Here is a 13,516-nt window from a genome sequence, read left to right as displayed (position 1 = left end):
TATTTCCTTTGTGAAGGTCATCCATGATATATTAACATTTCTATAAGTTATTTTTTCATCAGCAGTGTCTTGACATCTGTGTGATATGCCAAATAAAAGGTCCTTACATATTTAGGCAACGTGGCCTTTTCAATTAAAAAAAATTACTTCAAGTCGTCATCCTCTCAAAATGCAGTCTTATTTGCTTTCTGACACAGCACATTACATTATACTGTGCAAATTAGCTGTGGAAAATTTAGGATAACAATCTACGGATGGAGCATTCACCCTCTCCTGGGTCTTAAAACTGTCAAATCTGTTGAGACACTTTCCAAGAATGGAACGTGTTCTCATGTTACGAAAGGTTAAAATGAAGGGAAAGATAGTTAACATTAACATTAAAATAGCTTTAAAATAGTATTTCACAGGTCTTTTACTATTTTAACAGATAGTTGTGCTAAATAAAAGAACTACATAATTTTTTAATGTCTGATATAAAGGAGACATGCTATACAACATTTATGAGTACTCCATTCATATGCAAATTCAAAATATTTAGTGTGCAGTTAGCAAGGGAAAGAGATTTACATTTCCCATGAGGGTTTCTGCACTGACGTTTCATAATGTAATAGTTCATACTTGATTCAAGTTAAAATTAAGAAACTTCATTTTTAAAGATGCTGCGAGACTTAATTTTGGAATTTGTTAAAAAAACGGCTGCATTTTTGTGTACTGTATTCTGAGGCTGCCAATAAGCAAGACTGAATTTTATATAGATTCTTAAACAATTTGTTACACTTAAGATTCATCCATACTCAATAAAGCTACAAAAACTGTAATGTAATTGAAAAAATGGCAAACAAAAATTGGATTCAAGAAAAGTAAAGACTAGACTATTCTGATCACTTACTAAAGCACATAAAAAGCTTACAGCATGTTTGATGAGAATTTCACAATGTTGCTTTGAAAAACAAGGATTATATAAACTTTGCACTTTACTATACTCAAATTATATTAAGGAAGATCTAAGCAAAGAAAAATGTATCATTGCTGTGTGCTGAGATTTCATGATGAAAGTATTTACATTAACTATACAATTTTTTTAATATTTGAACACAAGATATACTCTAGCTGGATTGAAGGATATCTATCAATCTACAAAATTAAAAAGAATTTTGTATACACAGGCATGCAGGTTCCTCTAAACGGCGGGATAGTCATTTGAGAAAAAGAATATCATAGTTCTTTTGTCTAATGAATATCTAATTTCAGATAACGATCACCATACTGAGAATTACTGAGAATTCTAGGCGTGATAAAATAAAATTTTTCCATGCTGTTAAGATGTCCAAAACATTACTTAAACATACTCCATTTTAAATAATAATAGAAAAGGATTATATCACTTACTGGGCTTTGACAGCTGTGAAAACTTTGTTACTCTGATAAGAATTCCAAATACATTCTATAAAAAGTTTCCCTTCATCACTACAACATTTGAAAATTTTCCAAGTGCTAGCATCTGTCCTAATAAATATTTAATTCAAACATCCTAGATTATCTAAGATCCCTAACATCTCTATATTTTGTTTCTACAATGTGAAAGCTAAAAATACTAAACACTGAAACATGCAACTGTTCTCTTAACATCAAGCTAGGTAATAGTACAGCATATACTAATGAAAATAATGTGACACTACTAAGAAACTTTGACCAATTGGTATAGGAAAGTTATCAAATTCAGATGTGGAAAATAAACAATCTACTGCACTGTTAGAAAACTAACTACGTACCTGTATTAACATTTTCAATTTTTATTTGAACTTTTTATTGCATCAAGTATGAACAATTGAAAGGGAAATCGAGCATAATTAAAATGTACATAATACATGGATAAATAATCATATTTAATGTTAAAGGGGGTTCCTGTTCAATATTAGTAAATACAGTATATTTATTTTCAACTTTGATACATTGTAAAAAGTCAAGGTGGACTTATTTTTGGTACTTTTGGGGAAACAGTATTTTTAAAAAATGGCCTCAAGCTTACTATAAAGTTTCATTATATTTTTTCAGGATGCATAATACTACTGTGGAGACGATTGATTGTTTACCAGACATCCACATATATCATCTGCATTACAGACCTGTTTCCTCTCCTCTACTGTACAAAATATTTACACTAAAGACATCTCTACTGTACACATTTTTTACTGCTAGGAAAACATAATTCAGAAATAAAGATGTTTATCTATTATATTACATCACATTCCACAATACGTAGTTCATATGAAGGAAATAAAGTCATAAAAAAATGTGACAATATTGATTATAAAATTATAAATCAGGATAATAACCCAATAATAACTTTACTAATAACTCTGTTCATTTTTCAAAAATGCTACATGCAAAACTCCAAAAATTTTGTTATTTCAAGTTCAACAAGTGTGAGGTAACATTGTCACATTTTCATGGTTATCTAAACAATTTCAGCATCCAGGAAAACGTGCTGTGGGAACAAACAAAGCAACACTATAAATATTCAAATGGAAAATGCACAAACTAGAAGGGTGGGAGGGAAGGGCAATTTGGGAGGTAATACATATACAATACAGGGAAGAAAAGGGAACAACCCACTCGAACAGCTCAGGAACAGGAGGGAATTTATACGCTGACGCTGAAAGGAGAGCCAGGAACGTGTTCATCTCCCCATTTGACTAGGAGGATGTAATCTCCTTTGTCGTGAACCTTGTAACCAACCTGAGTTTGGAAGAAAGTGCTACTGAAGCAAACATATACCGGCACTTAAGGGAATGGCTTCATGGAGAATTTATGGGAGATGGGGCTTGAAGATAAAAGTGGAATCAGGATACTTATTGTAATAAGAGTTGGTAAATATTTCCAAATGTAAGTAGCACAGTGTAATTATATTAATTAAAAAATCCTTAATTCAAAGAACTTCATAAATCTTTTACTTTTCTATTTTTCAAATAAATAACTGGTCTCAATAAATTCTGTCATCATTCTTAAAAAAATAATTTTTTTTTGTGTTGCTATTATCGTTACCTAAAAAAATCACAATACTTTACACTATGAATAATATACTACTGGAAATCATATCACAAGCCATCTGAATTGTATTACCAAATCAGAAAACATTTCCTGAGATATGCTATGCTGAGAGGATCAGATTTTAAAGACATTATGTGCCACAAATAAAAAATGGGTATAACAGCTTCTCATACAATTAAAATGGAATAATCCTAAATTTAAAATTAGGAGGAGCTCATAAAGCTTATTAACTGCATTATGAAGATGGGTGTTTGAAATTCCCTTTCTACAGTTGTATAAAGATTTTTCTAGCTCAATGTATTAACTACCTAAATGACAGTTGCAACGGGCTAGTTCTAAACTTCATTCTCCTGTGCATGGTCTTTTTTTTTTCTTTTTTAAGGGAATAAGAGAACCAGCATGTCTTGAGTAATTTCTACAATGAATAGTAAGGGGAGAAATCAACAGTTCATGGATCAAATCAAGCTATTCATTAAAAAAATACCATGCATATGTGGATGTTTATAAATAATTTTTTTACAGTATATAGTCTGACAAACGTAAAATATTCCTAGGTAACATTTCAATGTTATCAAATGACAAAACCTGATTGAGGGTGTTATAATTCCAGACAAATTCTAAGCAACATTAAGTAAATGATTGAGTAAAAACTACGTTTTAATCCTTGTAGTTTACCAACTCCTATTAAGGTAAAGTACTCCAATATCAAAAGCTATCTGGTGGGGGTGGGGGTGGGGTCACACTGTAAAAAAAAAACTGTAAATCATTGTATCATTTTCACTAAATATAAATTGTAACATTTGCAATTATCACCTTTTCACTTGGCTTAGATTTTAAATAGGATAAAGATTTCTATAGTTATTCAATCTTATGCCAAGTTTATCTTGTAATTATTTGATAACATATTTCAATGCATTAGATATGGCAAATTATCAAATTATGGAAAGGGAACCGATTCACCTTGATAACTCATGATTTTTGTTATTCAGTACCACATGAGGGTAATGCATAAATGGATTGAAAATTGTGATACAATGAGTTTCAAATTCACCATAGATAGTTAAGGGGCTTCAAAGTGGAGTATATGGGAATGGAGCAAACCAAGCAGGTTTTGGGATTATATCAAAAAGAAAACCTACAAGTGAAATGGACTTCTGGAGGGAAGCTAACTTTAAAACATCTGAACTTTGAAAGGGGACCCTGGAATATGAGTGTCACCCCACATCACTAAGATGATGTAGTCCCCATGGTCCTGGACCTTGTACCCAACCTGTACCAGAAAAAGAGTTTAGCATGCCCTTACACATACAATATCATCAATACACCTATGTTTATGAAGCAACCTGTTGCATACCATAATACAAAAATGTTCTATGAAGTTTTAGAACTTTAAGACTGTTATGTTTAGCAAATTGATTGCAAAATTTAATTGTCTTTGTAGAATTGGAACCTTTGACATTATATACAGCAATATATTTAAAATATTTAATAGAAATGCATAAAAAGTTTCAATATTCATCATGCATGGTTTATTTCAAGAAGGAACACCACAATAAAGTATACAAACAATTTATGAGAAATTGTGAGGCATGTCAAATATTTTAATGGACCTGAAGAATGAAACAAAATGGCTCTGTACAGTGTGCTTCAACTATAATTTTTTTTCTGATTTTTGGTTTTCATCTGTTCATTAAGGCTTCTTCCCATACAGCATTTCCAGCTACCTGTTTTACTCCTCATTCAAAAACAAATCCTTTCAACTAGAATCTTAAGTCAAGGAATGAGATCTTAAGTCTAGGAATGAGATACAAGTATCTAGTTATAGAATTTTATGACAATCTGTTGAAATATGAAATTTTATAAAACCAAATAGTTTTATAATTTTGGACACTAACTTTTTATTTTAGTTCAAAGGAAAATTAACCTCGTTAAATGGTAAAGTTAACTTTGGCTTTCTCAGGCCAGTTTTGCTCCCCTTGATTTCAATGCTCAACTATCATTCCTAAATATGTAGGAGACTTAGAAATAACAATCCTAACCTACAGAACCCCTTTGTCGGCTCTACACTGCTTCCCACAGAGCTACATTATTCAAATTGTTTGCCTTGTAAAAACCTAGTCAGTAAATCTGAAAAGAAGAAATTTTCTAGTTACAAGTAATATAAATATATATATATATATTTACCTATAATGGCCCTTCTTTTTACTTAGTACAGTGTTACATCTTATTTGCCAGCTTTTCGCTTTGTAGCATTACAAACAAAGTGAGTTCTGCCCAAGCTCCTCTGTCTTATGCTCTTTCTGACTGAACTTCCTTCAGGTCTACATCTTCACTATGTCCTCTTTCTATGATTTCATGATCCTTTCTAACCACTTCCATATCTACTCCTTTTTTTTGGCCAAATGCTTCTAATCTATTCTCAGTACATGTCCAAACCATCTCAATCTTTGAGATCTCTGGCTACTTTCCAGGTGCTAGCTGCCATACCTTTACACCACTTCTTTTGTAATATGATCTTCCTATCATGAATCGTATCATTTTTTGGTCTCAAATTTTCAAAATTCCAATTCTATTTTCTATGGCCCACAGTTCCACTGAGCATATATGCATCACAGGTCTTTGCTCTCTGAACTAATGGAATATTTGTAAGCAGTATAGCTATCTTTCATTTCATCCAGACTGCAACTAGGTCATTTTTGTCACACTTCTTAATTCCTCACATAAATCGAGACAGGTCACACAGGCATATTCTCCCTCCATTCTGAGACAAATGAAGACCACTTTTATTTCACCTTTTATGAATTATTTTCCATGCTTTATCAGATGATCAATACCTGTTGATATGTCATGTTTCTATAAACATGCCTCTAAAATTTTTTTACCTTACAAATTATACATACGTAGTACTAATAACATTCGGTCCGAGTCCATCTATAAATGTGCTTCATGGGAATAAAACAAAATGAAAGCACAATAAAAGTAAAGTTGCTTTACATGAACATGAAAAGAAAAGCTTCAATTTACATTTCAACAACAAAAATTAGTAATGGACATCTATTGCTGATAGTACGTAATCACATTATTCACTTCTACCTCCATAAGCATATAAGAAAAATATCTTATTCACTGTAGTCTCCTATTGCAACCCTTGGCATTTTCTCTTCCTTAAAGCATGAAAAAGACTAAGTAGTATGCCTTGTAAAATGTTGAAATCCCTTGAAAATACCTTAGCAATTACACTAAATGAATATGACACCTAGATTTCTGAGATTAAATGTCATGCTAGCAGAACTACTTAGTGGAAACCTTACCTGGTAGTTATTATGTCCAATATGTTTAATGTAAACTTCCTCACATGGTGCCTTAGGTCCATAAACACCTACGTACAAGATATTGTTACCTGCAATGACAGAAGGTATTTATTGTAACCTTTGAAGCAACTACAGAATAAAATTTGTCCTTTTCAACATTTATAAAGTCACCTTAACATCATCAATCTATACCAATTAAAATGTCACAGTTAATAACATGGTCCATTAACAAAATTCTTTAAGATGTTAAATGATTTCCAAGTAATGGCCAGCATCAGGTTCTGAGATGACTGCAAGTGGTAAACTGATTTTGAAGATACTGCAAACACAGAACTACTGTGCAATATTAGGAGCTAAGATAGTGAGCCCTTGAAAAATAAAATATAATACCACTAGGAATAAAAAAATGAACCAAATATAATACTGAAATAATACACTAATCAAATTCTAAGTACAGAATTTCCCACAAAAAATAATATACTAAGGCAAAAGGGGAAAAAAAATAATGGTAAACTCTGACGAGTAAAAAATAAAGTAAAAATAAAATAAAATACCTTACTTCAGTGGTAACTTCATTACCATGAACATCTTCCATAAAATAACAAACATGAACCTGATAAACTGCAAATATCATACAAATTATATTCATTCTCAGTAAGCTAACAAGTCTACTTCAACTAGAGTAACATAAGCTATGTTTAGTGTTATCTACATTGATCATACATGAACATAATGCTTAAGAAAGAACTACCATATATGTATACACAATATACTACCACTTTAATTGTTCTTTTCTTTAGGAATATGTTCCTAATTTGTAGGTATGGTGAACTCACCACAAGGAAATATCAGCTAACTATTGTTTACAATGAGTTTTTATTATCTTCTAATCCAAAAAGAAATTAGATTAACCTTTCCTATTACGCATGGTTTCAAAAACCAATTTTTAACAGTAACGCAACTGTTTCACAACATTTCCATCCTATTCAAAATTTCCTTTAATCTATCATTTGTTAAAGTCCTCTGTATTTTATAAGATATCCCATTACACGTAGTATGACAAATGATGATATATTATTTTAACTGCTCATACCAATCATATGTACATATATACATACCAGCTTCAGAGGCATTCACTGTGAAGTTATTCTGGCGATTGATATGTGCTTTCTTCAAACCTAAGCCTTTGCTTGTGACTTTAGAGGCATCAGAAGTAAATCTGAAACAAAGATTTTTTTTATTAAGATTTAAGGATGGGCAGAAGAGGAGAAATTCACAGTGAACTGCTCAATCTCAAGGTAACGACAGTAAGCAGCAGTCAAGACATAACTAAAGGTCATAAGATGCACCGAGAAATAACATCATAAATTTTTTAAATAAGACAGGTTTCTCAAATAAAGTCTAATTTTTTTTTTTTTTCTTTTCTCAGGATTGATCCCTGAGAACCAGCCCGAGAAGAGTCTACTTGAGACTCAGAGGTCTGGAAAAACTAACCCCCTATTAATAATAACATATTTGAGGTCTCAGAGCACAATCTTGGCCAACTTTTGTTTTACAGATAGTTTGCCAAATAGCTTAAGTATATGTTGCAGAAATGTAAAAAAACAATTAAAAGTCAAGACATTGAAATTTTTCAGAATATTACTTTCCTATAAGGAACTGCATAAAAAATATGGTTATCACATTCAGAGATTAAAACGCATAGTTACAATCTATTAGTGTTACCTAGTGTGAATGTGCATGAGTCAAGAAATTTTTAAGATGCACTAATAGAGTATGCAGTTTCTCTACTTTAATACATGACCATGAACTGAAATGAAAATTATCAGAATCTTTACTTTCTTACAGATAAAGCTTAATTATGAAGACTGTGTTTTCACTTCTGTAAATACTGACATACTATTCCATTTCAAAGTTATTAGCAATGAACTCTATACACCATGGTAAAGCATATGATTTTACAAGTGCAGTACATTCCACTTAGTTACTAAAACTACTTACCTAGGAATGACAACTCCACCAAGTCCATGACCCTTATCAGATGATTTTATTTTTTCTACAGTTTCTACTACAACAGAAGATGACTCCTGAACTGTTCCTTTATCTGCTACAGCTTCACCAGTACATTTTACCTGGAAAACAATCATAGTAGTTATGTACTGTATATACTAATAAGTATGTTATATTGTACTGTGAACTTCATGTAACATAAATGAAAATAAATCTTCAAATTGGGGACAGCAACTAACTTACCATTAAACAATTTACATATAGCAACTGCACACTCACCTTGTATGGAGAACCAGCAATGTGATAGCCATTGTACTTAACGGCAATGTAATAGTCTCCGGGGACGAGTGGTGTATAACGGACTTTGTAACCCTCCTCTACTTCAGTGCAATCCATGGATACCTTTGATGGACCATCTATAGTTACTGCTAGAGTACCAGCACCCGCATTGCAGGTATCAACAATGAAGTCTGTTTTCTGGCCTGTAAAAAACAGTTATATTTAATCAAGACCCCTGACATTTCACATCTGAACAATATCAACTTGAAGGTCAGTCACTGGCATAAAAAATGCAAAAGATGAAGATAAACATCAAACTGAATGTGTACCATATTGTCCCACAAGACATTCAAAATATCATTGAAGAAAACAAAATACTAGTATTTGATTTTCATTTGTAAACAAAGAGAAAATGAAGATCTTCTCTTTCAATTCTAATTTCACTAAATATACTGCCTATATTGGTTGCTATTAGCTGTTAAAATCCCTTACCAGAGACAATAGCTTCCAGTCCCTTTCCAGAAGCTGAGACTGCTGCAGGATCTGCCTCATCTTTGCCAATGCGTAATCTGAATGGTGACCCTGGGATGTGAATACCATTAAACTTAATATGAACAAAATGAATACCAATCTCTCGTGGTACAAAGCGTACGCTGTAGGTGTCTTCATGAAGGAGATCTACGAAACAATCATCCTCATGACCTGAAGGAGATACAAGCTGAAAAAAGAAAAAAAAGAGATGAATATAAAATGCTATTAATAAAAACAATCCTTAATATTAATGAAGCATCCATATAATGACCTCAGCAATTATGAAATCAACAAAGATTTTTCCCAACAGTCTATAAATAAGAGCATATTGATTGTACATTAAGTGGAATAATGAGAACACACAAAACTGAAAGCAAATTTATTTCACCTTGCAATCAAGCTGACCCTTTGCACCATTCTTTATAACTAGTATGGACTGGGCCTTATTGGGCTTGGCACCTTGTTCTGGGAATTGAGCTACTTCAACCTTCCTTGCCTCTCCCATGGCAGGGGTAATGTACACCTTGTATGGAGAGTCCGGAATGTGCTTGTCATTGAACTTTATGCCAACACGGTATTCACCTGCAAGAAAAATAAAAATTCATGAGCACTTTATCCTGAAGAAGAGGCAGTGCCACTGAAACTGAATTGCCTGGTAAGTCTTTTTAATCATTCAAGCAATATCCCCCTTGTATACAATGATAAGTCTAAACAATAGAAGGCTATCATTTACCAAATTTCTTGTGACACAAATGCAACATATTTTCTTGTGACTTTTAGAGCTTTTCTTATGTGGTTTACAAAGTATAAGCCTATATCAAATAGAAATAAGTTCATGATGCCTTACATGGCAAAGTGTAGATAGTACAAATAAGTCTTTCCAGTGTCCCTTTGATCTCCTAATGCACTGCTTTACACTTATTCATTCCTTTTTAATCTTCATCTATATTCTTTTTTAAAATATCCTCACTTTTCATTTAAGAAAAACTGTTCATACAAGCCTTGAATTTACAAATGTGGAGTGGTACTTCATTTAAACTACACTCCCTTGTAGTAATCAGTTCTAAAAAGGAAAAGGGAACTATGATCCTTATTGGAAAAAGGCACAGATATGCCAGTCATATCATGCTTTAACCTTTGAGGATCTAAATTTTGTCTCACATATTTAAATGAAGCAACATAATTCTTCATTACAGCTACTATTCTAAATTTTCAAACGATAAACTAAGTAAATCAATGTATGGTAGAGAAACAAATTTTCAGATTACTTTGTGTCATTGCCACATGTGCCATAAGTCGTAATATATCAACCAATGAAAACTGACTGCATTACAACAGATAACTTCTCATTCTTATGTTCAAATTACACTTTTAGTAAAAACAATTATCAGTCGATATAAAGTGAAGACTATGTTTATGCAATAACACAAAAGGAAGAGTTGAGTTGGGTGCAAGACTAAGTACATACACAATATATTAACCCTGTATGAGCCAGTGTCTCACCTTGATCATTAGGAGGAGTATTTTCTGGGTAAGGTGGATGATACGGATAAGTATATGGATGATGACCCTGTACAGGTTGTTGATTAGGGGTTGTAACAGTCCCTTGGTTATTATTACAAAAAGGGGGACCCGAATTGGGATACACTTGTGGTGGAGGAACACCCACTGATTGAGGATGATTTGCAGGTGGAGGAGGATGAGAAGAAACGGAACCTCCCCCAACGGTATATGAACAAAATGTTTTGTAACGAGGCATATAGTCCCCCATCATTACTAAATGAAAATTCTCAATCGTTAAGCAAAGTTTACTAAGACACAGCAATGCAGCAGTAGTATATGTTTTCAATAATTACTTTCTCTGGTCAGTTTTCCATTTTAAAATGCTTGTTGCAGTTATGTAGCACTAAAGTTTTTAAAATTTACTACTCTATTTCAAAATACCTGTGGAAATAAGAAGAGCAGGAACTGAATAGTACCCTATATTATAAAAGGATTTCTATTTAAGAATGCTCAAATTGACTTTCACAGCCTTTTAGTCTTAATTTTATCCACTTTGTTCATAAGTTCTATGGCACCTCCTGAAATCCCTGTTAAATCTACACACATCAATTTTCTCCTTTTATTGTTTTCCCCAACTATTGCCTGAGTTTATCTTCAAAGCTGACCAAGAAAGTTCCAGCAGAATTCATAAAATTCAGCCTATTTATAAACTTTTGAGATTTTGGTGGCTGACAGAAGTGCTGTGCTTGACAATGGCTAAATAAAACACAATTCCATAAAGTTTCCTATTCCATTAATAAAGAATTTCATATCAAATATTTCTTTATTTCATGACAATCTTCACTAGGTACTTGTTTCCAGTAAATTCTCTCACTTTGCGTAAAACAAAAAGTAATGAGGAATAAACAAATGACTGTGCTATAGCTAACTATTGAAATTTCAAAGATACGTTCACTGTAATGATAGTACACACTTATTCTTTATACCAATAAAGTTATGATTAATTTTCTCATTGAATGCACTTCAAAGCAGATAACCAACGAGCACTGCACTATGAAAACTGTTCATATGTTAGCCATAGAAACACCCTTTCCTTGGCACCTTGGCAAAGAGACTGACTCTCCTGGCTGTTACTGATGAGTCCATGGCCCAAAATTAAGCATCACTGCTTCTGAAATAGAATTTTTCTCCTTCCCAATATCAGTGCCCATGACCCTTCTTACTTTGCTTTATTATTTTAAATTCTTACCAGAAAATGATACATAACCATTATAGATATTTTACATCCATACCCAAAAATGCTACAAAAACCATTATGCAATCTATATCATCTAATAAAAAAAATAAATTTTATTTTGGCTACCAGCCTTATGGCAGCTGACATAATGATCACTATTTCCTTAATTTTGAGTAGTGTGTAAGCATAAAAGGCAGCATTTCATTCAAAATTAATTTCCCCATAAATGCAAATACAGCAGCAACAGAGAATACTGGCACTTTATCACTGTACCAGAATCATGAAGGTTTAAAACAAAGTAAAAATGTTGAAAAGTAAATAAAATGTTAACAGCAGAGCATTTGCAAAAGGTTAAACCTGGACAGAATAAGTACTGTTAAAAGTAAAGTATGTACTTTTAAAAGTACTTCACTGTGACATTCCACCTCAAGTACAATGCATAGCTTGTACATCACTTGCATGTAATAACTAAGGTCAACTCCAGCACTATATTTAAAAAAAAAATATTACACCCTCAAAGTCTTTATCAACTAAAAAAATTGTTAACAGTAAGGCACGACAGTTTCAAGAAGGTTTCCATGGATCAAGAACAGTTAAACAAGCCAAGGAGTGTAAGGAAATTTTTGTTAAAAGTGGCAGTCAGATACATAAAATTTGGCAAGAAGGGAAGCAGCCCATCTTAGTTCATATGTGGGCGGTGGGGTGGTGCTGCCCTGATGCTTTTGGATCTATGCCCACTTACCAAGCTGCAAAAACCAATACCACCCACCCATAGCACCAAACCACTAGTCACCATCATTCCTTTAAAAATCAAGTAAACAACTTTTTAGCAAAATTTATCACATCTCCCCCATCTAAGAATCCCTTTGATCTTGTTTTATTTGTCATTCAGTGATCTAGTTTATTTGACAAGCATCACACAGCATTCAGCTATTTGGAGTTCAAAATATAATCTGTTTGAGAAGATAGCCAAACTCTTGATTTTTTTCACTTAGTGTAACAGGTTTATCATGTAAGAATCATATGAAATAAGCATAACTTGCATTTCTAAAGGATAGTCAGCCAATGTCTAATTTGTGCATCATCAATATAAAACCACTTATGTATTTACATCCCTTGCCAAATAACCCTTTTTGTTGAATAACCCCCTTGTTGAAATAAAAATGAAACTGAAATATGTTGACCCTAAAACTCTCTATGTAATTAAAGAACCTGAGGCACTTTTGTATGTATTTAGTTTATTATCTTTCTATTTTTCATAATGTCACTTTCTGATATTAGCTTCAACTGTGTTAATAAAAATAATCTCTTCATGTTATATGCAATGAGTAAAAATCACAAAAAATCTATGTGGGGAACCAACAAAAGTATTCACTGTCGAGAACAAAATTGCACTATTCCCCCTCTCATATAAACCATACAGCTTATTTCTATTTCAAGAGTAGCTATTATGAACGATGTCGCCTACCTAGCCAAGAGTCAGAGCTTAAAATAGCCTGTTAAAAGATGAGGCATGTGACATCAAAAGTATTTATATCTTGTTAGCAAAACACCTGGCAGGAAGCTGTGTTTACTTAGCCATTGTCCTCATCTC

General features: G+C 32.7%; 1 protein-coding gene across 1 annotated transcript in view; it reads right to left on the bottom strand.

Moving 5' to 3' along the window:
* The window catches only part of LOC135204206 (filamin-A-like), a 275,259-nt gene that overhangs the window by 1,495 nt on the left and 260,248 nt on the right, over window positions 1-13,516 (bottom strand). The window contains 7 exon segments of the mRNA XM_064234296.1: window positions 4,191-4,321; window positions 6,363-6,451; window positions 7,481-7,581; window positions 8,364-8,494; window positions 8,652-8,854; window positions 9,144-9,369; window positions 9,571-9,764. Coding sequence (XP_064090366.1) covers window positions 4,223-4,321; window positions 6,363-6,451; window positions 7,481-7,581; window positions 8,364-8,494; window positions 8,652-8,854; window positions 9,144-9,369; window positions 9,571-9,764 — 1,043 coding nt within the window. The 3' untranslated portion in view covers window positions 4,191-4,222.

The sequence above is a fragment of the Macrobrachium nipponense genome, chromosome 44 (genome assembly GCF_015104395.2).
Source record: "Macrobrachium nipponense isolate FS-2020 chromosome 44, ASM1510439v2, whole genome shotgun sequence".
In the NCBI taxonomy this organism is placed as follows: domain Eukaryota; kingdom Metazoa; phylum Arthropoda; class Malacostraca; order Decapoda; family Palaemonidae; genus Macrobrachium; species Macrobrachium nipponense.
Note: the sequence above shows the minus strand (reverse complement) of the source record. Positions and strands in the feature narration are given on the sequence as shown.